At 49.5% G+C, this 15855-nt stretch overlaps 1 protein-coding gene across 5 annotated transcripts in view; it reads left to right on the top strand.

The window, feature by feature from the left end:
* LOC102970842 (nuclear envelope pore membrane protein POM 121C) overlaps positions 1-14583 on the top strand; it is a 50743-nt gene extending 36160 nt beyond the window's left edge. For all 5 annotated transcript variants that reach the window (XM_042970850.1, XM_042970849.1, XM_042970848.1 and 2 more), the window contains 8 exons: positions 7652-7743; positions 8386-8459; positions 8894-9018; positions 9137-9239; positions 9667-9843; positions 10698-12317; positions 13620-13742; positions 14185-14583. In XM_042970850.1, coding sequence (XP_042826784.1) covers positions 7652-7743; positions 8386-8459; positions 8894-9018; positions 9137-9239; positions 9667-9843; positions 10698-12317; positions 13620-13742; positions 14185-14282 — 2412 coding nt within the window. In that variant the 3' untranslated portion in view covers positions 14283-14583. The remainder of the gene's footprint in view (positions 1-7651; positions 7744-8385; positions 8460-8893; positions 9019-9136; positions 9240-9666; positions 9844-10697; positions 12318-13619; positions 13743-14184) is intronic.
* Positions 14584-15855: the final 1272 nt, after the last annotated feature.

Here is a 15855-nt window from a genome sequence, read left to right on the forward strand (position 1 = left end):
AAAGCAAGGTGCAGAACTGTGTCTATAGTATCCTCTGTTGTTTGTGCTGCTGGTTTCTTTAATCTTTTAAAGTGCATAGAATAATTCTGACAGATTTCATTAAAAACTGGGAATAACTATTGCTGTAGGAGGGAAACTTTTTACTGTGTACTCTTTTTGTTGGAATTTGTGATACCTGCTGCAAGTAGTACATTTCCTGGTTTCAAAAAGGTTTTAAGTAAAATAAAATTCCCCTGCCCTGGGTGTCCCAGGCTCTGTCCCATAGTACCTGTTAACATTCGTGCTATATGCAAACACAGATAATACGCAGAATTACTGGTCTGTGTTACACAAATGGGATCATCACGTGTGCTTTTTTGAAAAACATCCTTTTTTATCATATATTGCATAGCATTCTGTGTCATATGATCCATGTTGAAAATATTTTTTTTAAATCAGAGTCTAATGTAGAAAAACAAGTATTGTAAGTGTTTAGCTCCATGTAACCACCACCCAGGTCAAGTAATAAGTCATTTTCTTTTTATTTTTTTAACTTTGTTATTTTGAAAGAGCGAGAGCACAAGTTGGGGAGGGGCAGCGAGAGGGAGAGACAGAATCCCAAGCAGGCTCTTTGCCATCAGTGCAGAGCCTGACGCCAGGCTCGAACTCCAGAACCGTGAGATCATATCCTGAGCAGAGATCAAGAGTCAGACGCTTAACCACCTGAGCCACCCAGGTGCCCCAATAAATTTTCAACGCCCAGAAGCCCCTCTCGTACTCATTCCTTCCTTCTTGAATATTAGCACCATATAATTTTTCCTGTTTTAAAACCTGATATATAAATGGAGACCAGAATATGTTTTCTTTGGTATTTGGCTTCTTTCACTCACCATTTTCTTTGCGAGATGCATCCATGTTGTTGCATGTAGCAACAAGTCTTTCATTTTCTTGCTGTGTTCATTTTTGTTATATGAATATGCCACAATTTTTTCCTCCTCTTGTTGGGACATTGGGTTTCCAGTTTGGAGCTGTTATGCATATTAAATCTTTTGGTGCACGTATACAAAGTATGTGTAATTCTCAGTTTTAGTAGATTGTATTGAACTGTTTTAAAGTTATGTTTCAGGGTGCCTGGGTGGCTCAATCGGTTAAGTGTCTGACTTCGGCTCAGGTCATGATCTCATGGTTCGTGGGTTAGAGCCCCGCATTGGGCTCTGTGCTGACAGCTCAGAGCCTGGAGCCTGCATTGGATTCTGTCTCCCTCCCTCTCTGCCCACTCCCTCTTGAGCTCCATCTCCCTCCCTCCCTCCCTCCCTCTCTCTCTCTCTCTCTCTCTCTCTCTCTCTCAAAAATGAATAAATGTTAAAACAAAAATTTTTTAAATGAATAAATAAAAATTAAGTTTTGTTTCAAGGGTGCCTGGCTGGCTCAGTTAAACTGACTTTGGCTCAGATCATGATCTCACAGTTAATGAGTTCAAGCCCTGCATTGGGCAATAAACTTTTAAAAATATATATATAAATAAATAAATAGATGAAGGGAAGAAGGAAGGACGTTGTTTCCGTTGATACTCCTACCCTTACCAGTGCAGTATGAGATTTTGTTCCTGTGGTTACACAGCCTCACTGACACTTGGTGTTACCAGTCTTTAATTACCCATTCCAGTGGGTGTGAAATAGTATTTCATTGTGGTTGTAATTTCCTAATTGTAATTTGTGGTTATAATTGTAATTGCTGATTGCTAATGAAATAGAGGTATGAACTGTTCATTGGCCATTCATACTTTTTTATGAAGTACCTATTCAGGTTTCTTGGCTTTCTTCTATTTAGTTGTCTTTTTTTTACTGATTTATATACATTCTTCATATATTCTAGATGCAAGCTCTCTGAATTCTATGTATTGCAACAAATCACTGTCCTATTCTGTGTCTCACCACTTGGGTTTCTTCAGATTTACTCTTATGGTTAATGTATTGTGTGCACTGTTTAGGAACTTTTCGTCTACCTGAAGTCATGGTGGTGTTATGCTACCTTCTAGAAGCGTTATTATTTTTCTTCTCACATTGGGATCTATAATCCACCTGAAGTTGATTTTTGTATATGATGCGAGGTACGGATCAAAATTAGTGTCTTTCCACATAAATATCCATTCGACTTAGCAACATTTATTGAAAGGATGGATCACCCTTTCCCTCTTGCGCTGTGGCACTGCCTTTGTTATGATTTAAGTGTCCATAGATATATGTGGATCCATATCTAGATTCTGTTCTGTTGGTCTGTTTTTCTGCCCTGTACCTGTCTTCTTTTCTACGCTGTGCCACACAGTCTTTTAGTTTTGGTGTGTAGTAGAATAAGTCGTCCAACTTTCTCATTTCTTTCATTCCTCTTCAGAATTGTCTTCGATCTTGACCCTTTGCGTTTTTCTGTAAGTTTAGAATTAGCTTGTTGATTTCCACCTAAATAAAGACCACTTGCTGAGATGTTAAGATTGCCTTTAATCTGCCAGTTATTTTGGAGAGAAATGACCTTTTTACAGTGTTGAATCTTCCAGTCCATGAACATGGTATATCCTTCATTTACATCTTTAACTTCACCATGTAGTTGTTCTACGTATTAAACTTATTCCTAGATACATGTTTTTGATGCTACTATAATGGTGTATTAAAATCTGTTGCTGATGTATAGAAATACAACTGATTATTGTATTCAGGAAATTTGCTAAATCCCATAAGCATCTATATATTCTTTTGTGTGTGCATCACGTTGCCTACGATAATGACAGCTTTTTTTCTCCCTTTGCAGTCCTTCTGTTGTTTGCTTATGCCTTAGTGCATTTGGTTAAGACCTGAAGTACAACGTTGAATAGAAGTGATAGCAAACATCCTTGTCTTTCCTGATCTCAAAGGGAGTGCTTTCCACATTTCCTGTTACATGTGCTGTTTAATACAGGTATTTTGTAGATAGATACTCCTTATTGGATTAAGGAAGTTCCTTTTTCAAGGTTATGTATCAATGAATTTTAGAAGTCACTTTATTTTATGTTTTCCTTTTTCTTTAATTTCTGCCCTTATAGATATGACTTCTTTTTTTTTCTTTTTCCTTTTTTTTTCTTTTTTCATGTTTGATTTGTTGGGATTTCTTTCTGGCTTTTTAATCCGGATTCTTAGATCACTGGGGTTTTTCCATTGTTTTCCCTTTTCTAATATATGTATTTAAGGTTACACAGTTCCTGCAAACTTAACCGTAGCTGCATTTCCACAGCTTTGTAATAGAAGAATTTTTCATATTCATTCTTCGATTCATGGGTTACTTAGAAATTCATTGCTTAATTTCAAAACCATTAATTCCTTGTCCTCTTTGTTACTGGTTTTTAGCTAAATTCTATTAGCTCACAGGATATACTCCTCTGTCCGTTCTTGTTTTGAGATTTGCTCTGTGCCTGAGTACATGTTTAGTTTTGGTAAGTGTTCCAACTTCACTTGAAAAGAAATTTTATGAAGTGCTCGTTTACAGTTTATATTCCTCGGAGTTTGTCTTGTGGCTCGATATGTTTTGAAAAACTCTCAACCTAGTATTATCTCTTCAGATACTGTTCTGCCCTATTTCCTCCCCCCCTCAGTGTTCTAGGGCACATGGTAGACCTTTTCCTTTTGTCCGCGTCTGTCTGTGTCTCCCGTCATTTCGTCTCCACCTCTAGTCTTCCTTCGTCTAGTTTACTGATTTACTTTAGCCTTCTGTCATCCACTGCCATCCGTCTTAAGTAGTTTTGATTCTCTTTCTTACAGTTGTTACTGGTGTGCCAGGATTCTCCATATTGTCATTTAAATTCTTGTATAACAATTCTTCTAAGGTTTTATTCAATAATTCCAGCATTTGAGTCTTCTGGTCTGTTGTTGATGTCTGATTTTTTCCTCTGGGGTATTGGATAACTATTACTTTCTTATATATTTTTGTTGTTGCTTTATTTCTGTGTCAGACCAAAAAAAAAAAAAAAAGTAATGGTGACTTAAAGCTCTGAATGATGGTGTCTTCCTCCAGGGAGGTTTTACTTTTTTACTTTACTTGGGCAGTAGTTAGGATAGTGGCAGGTTACTTCTGTCCAGGTAGAATTGACATGGTTTTGAGTTGGTTGTCAGTTCTCGTGAGGGCTGCTTTATTTCTGATTTGCCCTATCTCCTCGTATGTAGCCTTTGGGATCCCAACCAGAAAGCTTTAGGTCTTATTAAGGACCCCCTACTTTGGAAGACCCTGAATTCATTTTTGTCTTTCCAGCCATATGAGACTGCCAAAAGCTTTTCCGTGCCTCTCAACTACAGCTTTTGCTTTTGGAATTGGCATTCGCCATGAGAGAAAAAGTAGCCTTAAATATGGGGGCTAACCCTTGGCTCCACGATGTCTACTGCCCCGCTGGCTCTTCCGTACTGCCATACCTTCAAACACACGTAGCTCAGACCTTCAGCATTTGCTTCTTGTCTCTGGCGGGAGTGTTAGTGTAGAACAACACGGTCAGCCTTTGCCTGGAAGTGGGTCAGATTTTAAGCAGCCTCATTTGTGGTGGAGCCTTTGACCTGTTGCAGGAAATACACTCCCTGACACTAATAACTGTTTGGTATTCTGTTTTAAGTAGTTACTGGTCCCCTCTCTGCTTGTCCCCTGCTCACATGCATGCACTGTCTCTCTCTGTCTCTCTCCATCTCTCTCCATCTCTCTCTGTCTCTCTAAATAAATAAATAAAGTAATATGAAAGTTCTTTATTTGCTTATTTATATTTAGAGAGAGAGACAGCATGAGCTGGGGAGGGGCAGAGAGAGAGGGAGACACAGAATCTGAAGCAAACTGGGAGATTATGACCTGAGCCATAGTTGGATGCTTAACCGACTGAACCACCCAGGTGCCCCAATATGAACGTTCTTTATGTTTCTTTGGAAAAAAATGTACTGAGGTAGTGATCATCTCCAGTAATCAATTTCAGTGTCAGTCTTTACATTTGGTGCAGGTGGTAGTAGAGGTATTTAATTTAACTACATTTTTCCAGGGGAACACTAGTAAATATCCACATCTACAACCGTCTACACTGGAAGTCCTAGCATTGATACAAAATCATCACAGATGTTACACTGGTACCAGTTATAGAAAAAGTAAACTGTCCTCTGACCTTTTGTGCGCGGCGTTGATATCTCCCTGTGTCTTAACCAGATTTCTCATTTTCCAGAGTAGGCGTATGTATTTACCCTTGCCGTCAGTGCTTCCAGGCCTAACCTGCCTCTCGCCCTTGTGCCCCTTAACTATGTTCTACGTTGCAGCCAGACCGTGACATTTATCGTCTACCAAGAGCACTTCTACCTGCTGCCTTCCCTTGCTTTGTTCTGGTCTCCCTCTGGAATAACACGTCCATCCCACTGCAGGCACTCTTCAGGTGCTTTCTGTTAAGTCATGAAAGGCTGTCTTATCTTTTGGCTGTTACAGTCGATTTGTGTTCTTTCCTCTTTTTCACACCGTAAATTTCTTGATGGAACCGTCTTGCTCATCTTGGCATTCTTTGTAAAGTAGAAAGGTCTAGAGCCTCTGAGAAGTGGGGACTCTGCAAATCAAAGTTGAGTTATAGCGCAAAACTAAATTGACTGTTAGAAGTGTAGATTGACTATTTTTTTTAATGACTGTCCTTGTTACATCTTTTGCCTGTTTTTCATTTGGTACGTTCATTATATTTTTGTGGAGTTGCAGGACTTGCATTTTTCATGTTAAGGATAATAACTCTTCCTGAAAATATTTGCCTTTTAATTTTGTTTATAGTTTTTGTTTGTTTCGGGGTGTGTTTATTTCCAGCCTACATAGATTTTATTTCGATTTTATGGAAATGTGAGCATGGTGGAAAATACAGATGGCACCTAGAGTCTCCCTGCTGCGCGGTGATACTTTTGCACAGAGAGGTTCTTTACGTAGCGATTTTATGTGACAGTCTGTCATTTTTCTGTCTTCTGTCTCTGGCACAGACTTCTCCCTGTCCCATAGTATGGAACAGCTAATCTGTTTTAGTCCTTTTGTGACACTTCTTACATGTAAACCTTGGTCACGTCTGGATTGTGTGTGTGTGTGTCACCTGTGACAGACATAGTGGGGATACAGTATTTCCCCTTAAGTGTTGAACCAGGTCATCCTTAACCCTGGCTAAACATTGGAATCATCTTTGGTACTTTATTAAAAATGTAAGATGTGAGGTCCAAGCGTTTAGTTTTTGTTTTGTGTTTCTTTCCCTGAGTGCCCCAGCATTCCTCTCACACCCGTTCTCAGCCTTGGGTGTCCTGATACTGGTCTCGTGGAGCTGTCCTGTTTCACCACTTTCGCCACCTGCCTCCGAGTTTAAATTCTTCTTTACCTCTTCAGACTTTTATTAAAGATTGTTGTCTGCTTGTTTGTGCTTATATAACTGTTACTGAGTAAGAAACTTCTGGAAGAATGTCTGCAGTGAGAAGTTATTAGTATTTTTGTAATTAAGCTAAAGACTTCACGAAACTTCACAGTGCTTGCTCTTTGTCCGTTATCGAGGCTGCTTTGCATGAGGGGAGGTGAGAACAGACCTTCGCTGCCAAGGAACCGATTGCCTGTTTGTTGGAACAGACAGGTGTCTGGATAATAATCATGTAACAGCAAATACCATAGATACTGCATAAGTCATAAATGTCATGATAGGACACCTTAAAAAAATAAAGTTGAAGCAGGGGGCACCTGGGTGGCTCGGTCGGTTAAGCATCCGACTTTGGCTCACGTCATGATCTCATAGTTTGTGAGTTCTAGCCCCACATCAGGCTCTGTGCTGGCAGCGCAGAGCCTGCTTGGGATTCTTTCTCCCTCTCTCTGCCCCTCTCCACTTGCTCTCTCTCAAAATATACCTAAAAAAAATAAAGTTGAAGTAAAACAAAACTAATAAAAGCAAGACTATTAGTTTACTGGCTTACCTTTGCCGTAATAGGTTTTTTGAGGCGGGGAGGGGGGTTGGGAAAGCTTCTTAATTGTATAATTTCTGCAGACAACATAAAGTAAAGCTGGATGCATCATAGGCTCTAAACCATGACTGAATGTAACCTTCTACTTTTTAATATATGCAAAAGTACATTGTTCCTTGTACTTTATTAGTTAGCATTTCCTTACTTGTTCAGATTTTTTCCCTGTAGTTAATACTGGCAACTGACTTTCCTTCAGGGGCCTTCCTTCACAGAGAAATGTTTTTCTTTATTTTTATTTTTCTAAATTTATTTTTGAGAGGAAGCTCATGCACCAGGGAGGGGCAAAGGGAACGGGAGAGAGAGAGAATCCCAAGTAAGCTCCACGCTGCCAGCAAGGAGCCCAGTGTGGGGTTTGAACCCACGAACTGTGAGATCATGACCTGAACCAAAATCGAGTCAGATGCTTAACCGACTGAGCCATCCAGGTACTCCTTTTTTGTTTTAAAAGATCGTATTTTTAAGTAATCTCTACACCCAACGTGGGGCTCGAACCCACAACACGGAGATTGAGTCTCTTGCTCCACCACGTCAGCCAGGTGCTCCACAAAAGATGTTTGTCACTGAGGAGGAGACCCTGTGTGTGGCGATGAACAGAATACAAAGTTGTATTGAAGGCGGATGTCACGCTGTCCAGTAGGGTAATCATGTCACTGCTTTTTGCCTTTTAGCTTTGGAAGAGAAGCGGGCCCAGCTTGTCACCGTTCTCCAGCCCAGCCTCATCCCGCTCGCAGACACCAGAGAGGCCAGCAAAGAAAATAAGGTAACGGGTCCTTGTTTGCACTGCAGACTAATGAGAGGGCAGGAAAGGAAGCACACGTACTTGGCTCTTAGGCCTCCTGCGGCTCCGATCCGGAGGACCCAAGATTGCCATCCAGAAGGACAGTGAAGTACCTGCCCAAACTGCTCTCGTCTCTTAAATGTCTTCTGTGCTGACCCTGGAGGCTCTGGCTCTCTTCCTCATCCTGCAGCACAAGCGACTGGGGTGTGAACGCAAAGGCCACAGGGTAGAGGGGGCACAGAGAATCAATGGCAGGGGCAGGAGAGTTCATGTTCTGGACCCCAGCTGATCTCCAGGCACCGACAGGCGACTAGACTGCTGCTCTTAGGGGTCAGCTCTGTGGCTACAGCTCTCGGGAACTGGGCGAGGTGTAAGTAAGGTTGTGAAGGTTCTCGTTTCGTGCTGGTTGTGAGACAGAGGTTTCTCCGTGGCTTCCATGAACTTCTCCCTTCGTTTTGTAGGAATTTCCTTTTGATTTCTCTTATTTTTTGTCCTGGCCTGTGATCTTAAATCACAGTTGTTCTAGACTTTGGCTGGGTTGGTAGTTACGAGGCTGTAAGTGGTTCCCCGATACTCTGTATCAGGAAGTCTTTCTAAATGCGCTTCTGCCTCTTCTGCCCTCAGAGAGGACGAGCTTTCTCACCGCTCCAGTTCTTCAACTCCTTTGGCAACAGACAAGGAGGCCCAGGGAGAAAAGGGTAGGTTGTGAAGCGCGCAGGAGTGGCTTCTGGTGGTGGGAGCGTTTATGGAGCATGTGAGACCCCTGCTCATCCGGAAGCATGCGCTGAGCCTCGCTGTGTGCAGGGCCTGGTAGGTGCAGAGGTCTGTGGTCTGTGGCACAGGCAGCTACGGCACCGGCCAGTGGATCTGTGGGCTGGCGATGAGCGCTGGTGGGGGCCTCTGAGCAGCCTGGGTGACTCCTGTCAGTAAGCACTTGTATGCCTGTGTTTGGAGCAGTTATCTTGATACCCTCCTGGCAGAAACCGTCTTGCAAACTCTCCAAGACCCCATCCACGGAAGACCAAATCTTTCAGACATAACCAGTGAGAATTCAGTGTTAAAAACCAAGTGTAGACAAACTTGGCCATTTCTGGAAGAGGAGGAAGAAGACAAGTCCATGTTGTTTCTTTAGCTACAGATACAACCACATGGAAGGCGCAGAACTCGTGGAGCTCCCCTCCCACACCTGGCAGCTCTGGGCAGCGGAAGCGAAAGATTCAGCTCCTACCCTCCCGGCGAGGGGCTCGGCTGACCCTGGTATGGCTTTGTCTGTCCACACCCGCCCACCCCAGCTCGGCATCCCCAAGTTCCAGGGTAGCTCAATACAGGTTTCTTCCAGCTTCCCTGATGGGCCTCTCGTCTTTCTCTCTGGCAGCCCCCACCTCCCCAGCTTGGCTACTCCATCACTGCCGAAGATCTAGATTTGGAAAAAAGAGCTTCGCTGCGGTGGTTTAACAAGGCCTTGGAGGATGGGACTGGTAAGGAAGACTGACCAGCTTCACGCTGCAAAGAGGAGTTTCCTCTGGTCTTATTTGGATCTTTCTCATCTGACAAATCCTTTTGGGGCCTCAGTGGAATCTGGAGAACAATGAGCATTGGAATCAAGGAGAAGCATTTCTTTCTTGCTTTTTTTTTTTTTTTAAGTTATTTAGAGAATGCCAAATGGGGGAGGGCAGAGAGCGAGAGGAGAGAGAGAGAATCCCAAGCAGGCTCCATACTGACCGTTCAGGGCTTGAACTCACAAACCGTGAATCATGACCTGAGCCGAAGTCAGTCGCTCACCCGGAGCCACCCAGGTGCCCCAGGGGAAGCATTTCTAAATAAGCAGATACCGAGTCCGTGAGCATCTCGTGCTACGTGATGTGCCCCTGGAAAGAATTTCCCAGCACCTTTCTTTCTCCTTAGATACGGCTTCTAACTCTGGCACCGAGAAGCCCCCTACTACTCAACCTTCTTTGACATTTACCCTGCCAACTACTGGGACTGCCGCCTCCCCAGCTGCCCTCCCAGCCCCAAGCCCCAACCCGCTGCTGGAGAGCTTGAAGAAGAAGCAGAGTTCTGCAGGCCCACCCCCTTCCTCGGGTGAGTGGGCGAGCTCCATCTGCGGCGTCGAATGGCATCCGTCCATGGGTCACGTGGAGTAAAGGCGTCATGCCTGCCGGTCCGTGAAGGTCTTCGGGAGCTTGAACTTGCTGTGGCTCGGCAGTCCTGAGCTGGCGCACGCTTCCGAGCTTCAGAATTCTCTCATCAGGAGGTTCTAGGGAAGGGGGTCCGCGGCTTAGTCTCAGCAGTCGGAGGCTCCGGAGGCCAGAGCCACTCAGAGCCTTGCTGTTGTCCTCTGTAAAATGCACGCGTTTACCTTTGAGGTGGCTCTGAGATGTAAATGTGATCCCATGGTTACCAAGTCTTGTCACGTGACCACAGGCACAAGAGGACGTCATTTTTCCCTCTAGGTTTCCAAGGGTCCTTCATGGTACTGCATGTGCCCACACTCCTCTTGTTGCCCTTTAACATAGAGTAGTCTATCCGGCATCAGCCCGTCCCAGGGCTCAAGGGCAGAGACTCTTCCATTCGTGGTTATGTGCCCTGCACTCAGCACAGTAGGCAAACAGAGGCAGTCTTTGTTGGGTGAGTAGTAAGTAAGGTGCATCTGGGAAATTAACGGGACTGGAGTTTGGGTGATTGGGTTTTCCTTAGTTTCTACACATTACCCCCCAGTGAGGCCACATCGTATCCCCTCATATCTTACGATCGGGGAAGGGTGGAAATAATGAATGTTTCCTTGATTTTAAGGGGTGGATACTTTAACAGTCTGTGGTGTGGATGTCGTCACAATTTGTTGACGGACTCTGAATCCCCAGCACGGTGCTAGGGAGAGAAGCGTTGAATGCCATCACGTTTGAGGTATTCAGAATTTACTCTCTCTGTTCTTCCAGAATCTGCTGGAGTGGCAACCACTGGGGCCCACACACCTCCGAAGACACCCAGCCTTCCGGCCCCTCTTGGGTCTTCACAGTCGGGACCGCTTCCGGGCACCTCCTCGGACTCCAAATCCACAGCCGCTTTCTTAGGGCTGACCCCTGCTGCTTCCCCGATCCCAGCCACTGACCCCACCAAGTCTCCTCCCGCTCCTCAGGCTGAGACATCTGCCCCGTCTCCCACCCCAAAGCAAAGTCTTCTTTTGGGAATGCTGAGCACCCCACCTGCCGACCCCCCTACCTCCGCGGCCCCTGCCGTGTCCTCGGCATCTCCCATGTTCAAGCCCATCTTTCTGGCCCCGCCAAAAAGCGAGAATGAGGGCCCTTTGCCATCCAGCCCACCCAAGGTCACCACCGTGACCCCTTCCGGCTCCGCCCTCCCTGCGCCTGCCAGCAGCCCCAAGCTCACTTTCGAGCCGATCTTCGGCAGCATCGGGCCCCCTACGTCTGTGCCCTCGTTGGTCCCCTTCTTCAGTCAGACGGCCGTTCCAGCCACTGCCACGAGCACTCCTCTTTTCACCGGCCAGGCCGGTGCCACCTCAGCCGTGGCTCCCACGAGTACAGCCAGCACGTCCACAGACTCTGCTTCGAAGCCCACGTTCAGCTTTGGTGTGAGCAGCGTGACCAGCACCACCACTTCCGCTGCCCAGCCTTTCCTCTTCGGGGCTCCCCCTGCCTCCGGTGCCAGCTTCACCCCGGCCGTGGGCTCCATATTCCAGTTCGGCAAGCCTCCTGCCGCGCCCGCCTCGACGACGGTCACGACCTTTGTCCAGTCCCTCCCCGGGGCCGCGCCGACGACCGCCAGCGGCGGCGGCGCCACCGGCTTCGGCGGTTTCGGCGGCGGCGGCGGCCTCAGCACCCCCGCCCCGGTCACCAGCAGCCAGCCGGCGCCGACCTTCACGAGCGCCGCCACCCCGGCGTTCCACATTCCCTTCGGCTCGAGCACCAAGCCCCCCCTCTCTCCGTACCCGGGAGCCAACCCCCAGCCCACGTTCGGGGCCGCCGACGGGCAGCCGCAGGGCGCCGCCAAGCCGGCCCTCGCCCCGAGCTTCGGCAGCTCTTTCGCTTTCGGGAACTCCGCGGCCCCGGCCCCGGCTGCGACCCCAGCGCCCGGCCCGGCCCAGCCCGCCTTCGGCGGCGCCACGCAGTCCGGCTTCGGCGGTTTGAAGCCCGCGGCGTCCGCCTTCGGCGCCCCCGCCAGCACCCAGCCGGCCTTCGGCAGCGGCACATCCGTGTTCTCCTTTGGGGCGGCCGCCGCCTCCGGCTTCGGAGCTACGCCCCAGACCACCAGCGGCGGGACCGGTAGCTCCGTGTTCGGCAGCACGACGCTGGCGCCTTTCACGTTCGGGGGCTCGGCCGGCCCGGCCGGCGGCGGGGGCTTTGGGATCAACGCGGCCACCCCCGGCACCAGCTCTGCCTCTGGAGCGTTCAGCTTCGGCACGGGACAGAGCGGGACCGCTGGCGGCACGACCCCTTTCGGAGGAGGCTTGAGTCAGAGCACGTTGGGCGCACCCAGCCAGAGCACACCCTTTGCCTTCAGTGTGGCGAGCGCGCCCGAGAGCAAGCCCGTGTTCGGAGGTAAGATGAGGAACGGACTCGGGTGCTGCTCTGAGGGCTGGCCCCGGCCGCCCTCGGAGCTTTACGGTGTGGCGGTGACTGACGTTAGATACGGGGTCAGGGAGCTGTGCGTCCTGGGGGAAGACGGTCTGGTGGTCGAGGAGGTGGGCCTTGCTGAGGCAGTTTGAGCCGAGACTCCCCGTCTGTGATGCAGGGGTCGGGAGCGTGGGTGGGTAGGTGTGAGCCAGAGCACACTCTTCGGGCGCAGGAGAGCTGGCAGAGGCCCAGGGGTGGAAGCAAGCTCTGGTCACAAACAGCGAAAAGTGAGGTGTAGCTAGAGGATCGAAGAACAGAAGTGCTCCAGGATGATGTGGGGAGGCAGAGTTGACGGTCACACGTGGCCAGGGTTAAGTTTGGATTTAAGCATTGAGGGAAATCCTGGTAGAATTTCAAGCAGAAGAATGAAGTGATCTGATGTGCCACGTGGAAAGAGACTCCCAAGGAGCTCTGATCCCGATAGCGTGCTTTCTTCAGGAAACGGGAGAGGTCTTGGGGAAGGTCCGTGTACAGAGGAGGGCGTCTCGAAATGGTCGTTTGGAGAGTGGGAAAAGGAATGTAACGAGAATGTTGGAGAATCGCGGTTATGAATTTAAAGCGAGGCCGGCCCGTGCCATCACACGTTGTTAATCAGCGACATCCAGACTGAGGTGGAGAACGGGTGCAGGCGCGCCTGTCACAGCCCCAGCTGGTGCCGCGAGAGGGGCAGGGCTCGGCAAGGTGGGGGCGATACTTGAAGTGCTCGCGGTGGCCATCTGGGTGCTGGGCAGTCCCGGGCAGCGGTGAGGGGTGACGGGGTGGGAGTGGGGTGCGAGGTCAGGACTGGGAGCGAGGCGGCCGGCACTCCCTGAGGCCTGTGGGGGGAGGCGGTGGCAGGACTGGACTTTGAACGTGGCCACGAGAAGGCAAGAGGACCCACACTGGTGGGGTGTTTGGAAGGTTCCAGTTTCTGATGCCAAGGGACAGATAAACAGGCGGCAGAGGCAGAACTCAGTCATGACAGAGGGAAGTAACCTGGTCCAGGTGGAGGCGAGGGGGGTGGGGGGCGTTGAGTGTCCCCAGGAATGCAGAGACTCTGTTCCTGAGGTGGCCGAAAGGCAGCACGGCGGTTAGCAGGCAGAGAGGCACTTTCTACCAGCGGGGGAGCCAGCTTTGGTGGTCCAGGGCTGAGGTGCCCTGTGGGGACACCCCCCAATTCGTCATCCCGGCTGTTATGCCCTCTGCCCACTGCCTAGTCGCTCATTTTCTACGGTCTCTTCGTTCTAGGCACTTCCACACCCACTTTTGGTCAGAACACCCCTGCCCCCGGGGTGGGCGCATCGGGCAGTGGTCTCTCCTTTGGGGCATCCTCAACACCCACCCAAGGCTTTGTTGGAGTCGGACCTTTCGGTAAGCAGCCAGCGTGACCCTGCTTCTTTCTGCAAAGAAGGAGGGCGGCGGGGGGCCGGGGGAGGTGGAGGAGGGGGTGGGTCTTGGCAGGTTCCTGGCTCTGGGGCTCCCTGCAAAAGATCAGGCTCACAGGCATGAGAAAGATGTGGCCTGGCTACGAGACTGGCAAAGCCCAGGTATGGAGTTGAGGAGTTGAGGGTGGAATGTTTCAGACCACTGGAAAGCCAAGGGCAAATGCCTTTTTGCTCACTCTCAGGTGTTCTGGGATTCTGTACTTTCAGTAGCCACCCCCCCCCCCCACACACACACACACAGCTGCCACTGTTTGGAAAGCCTGGTTTAAGTACCGGATTCTGTCGGCCTAACCTTCCGGAGATTAGGGTACCCAGGGAGGTGTCCCGGATAGCAGCTGCCCTGATGAGACCTTGTTGAATCTTTCCAGGATCGGCGGCCCCTTCATTTTCCATTGGTGCAGGATCCAAGACCCCGGGGGCTCGGCAGCGACTGCAGGCCCGCAGGCAGCACACCCGCAAGAAATAGCCTTTGTCCCCGTTCCATACCCCCCCCCACACCCCCCTCCTTGCCCACATCTGGACCTCAGCACCTGCTAGGAAGAGCCTCTGACCCTTCTAGTTCCATAAAGCAACCTACCCCAGATCTCTGGCTTCCGCCACCAGGGAGGCGGTGGCAGCCCCGGTGGCCGGTTCCTGCTCCTTGAGGAAGAAGCCCCTGGCCTCTCGAGGGAGGGGGCGTGGGGTGCGCAGGGCAGGAGCCTGATCCCTTTACTTGAATGGCTCCGTGGTGAGGCTGGAGAAAACTGAAGAAACATCTGTACATACTGTCCTCGTCCTCCCCTGACTCTTGTCTGGTGTATGAGCTTGGTCAGGCGGCCTCCCTTCCCGCCTTGCCCCCAGAGCCATCTCCTCTCGCCTGGCAGGTCGTAGGCACGGCCCTACCCACACGTGCCGCCGCCGTGCAGTGGATGATGGGAGTCGGGGAAGTGGGTCAGCCCCGCGGCTTTACCTTGCTTGGCTTGCCTATAAAAAGCGGTTCTCCTCGGGTCCCGTTAGGGGACTCTGCTTCCCCAGTTCTTGCTGCTTCGTCCCTCCCTGGTTCCCCGCAGGCTCTACCCCTTTTTAAAGGACCTTGAATCTAGCTTTGCCTTTGGAGACCCCAGTGGGGCTGCTCCTGCTGGTCCACTTCCTCCTGCCAAGTCTGAGTCCATGTTTGTCCTCAACCCTCTGCCAGTTCGGCCCCTAAAAGCTCGGTGGCTCAAGACTGTTAGCCTGGCAGCTGCAGGGGAGCTACCTCGCTCCGGGGGAGTCGGGGGAGCGCCGGGAGCGGGCAGGATGTCCCCCGCTGCCTCCTCGCCCGCCTTCCCCGCTGGCCTCCGTGGGGCTCGTCCGCCTCCTCCCCGGGGTTGTATGTTTAAAGCCTTGTCCTGTGTTACTGTCTGATGCTCGCGTCTATTGCTCTTTGAATCGAGTTTGGAGGAAGAATTGAATTGTATGAGTGGCGGCATGTTGGTAGTGCCGGACTTCACTGTTTCAAGTTTCTGGGGCCTCGCTAATTGAATGTGGAAAGTAGCACCGCTTTATGGCTACACGTGCTGACTCCTGGATTTTCAAATGGTGTTTTGACTTTAAGGGCTGGCAGCCCAAGAGGATGGGGCCGAGGGGGAAGCAAAGCCCTCTTCCCTCTGCTGTTTCCCTCCCGCCTACCTGACCCCACCGTGGGCTGGATCCTCCCCAGAATGTTAGAAAACCAAAATTAACCAACCACGCTTCAAAATTCATCCCCCCACCCCCCCCCTTCAGCAGAGCCTCCCCTCCGTCCCGTTCTTCCCCTGTTCCCAGATCACATACCCCAGGCCCAAGAGCCTTGCTGCCAATGCCCATCCTCTTTGGGAGAAGTATGAATGCGTGTGTCTAAATTAAAAGAAAAAAATATTTAAACATTTTTTAACGAAATAAAAATTTATTTTTGTATTTAAGCTAAATTGCCTTTTAAATTCCTTCAAGCTTGGTTCACTGAGGTGGTTAAGTATAAATGCTATTGACTAGGAATTAGCTGTATAGTTAAGTTATGCCTGTGTGGACAAGAGGCTCAGACT

The sequence above is a fragment of the Panthera tigris genome, chromosome E3 (genome assembly GCF_018350195.1).
Source record: "Panthera tigris isolate Pti1 chromosome E3, P.tigris_Pti1_mat1.1, whole genome shotgun sequence".
Taxonomy (NCBI): Eukaryota; Metazoa; Chordata; class Mammalia; order Carnivora; family Felidae; genus Panthera; species Panthera tigris.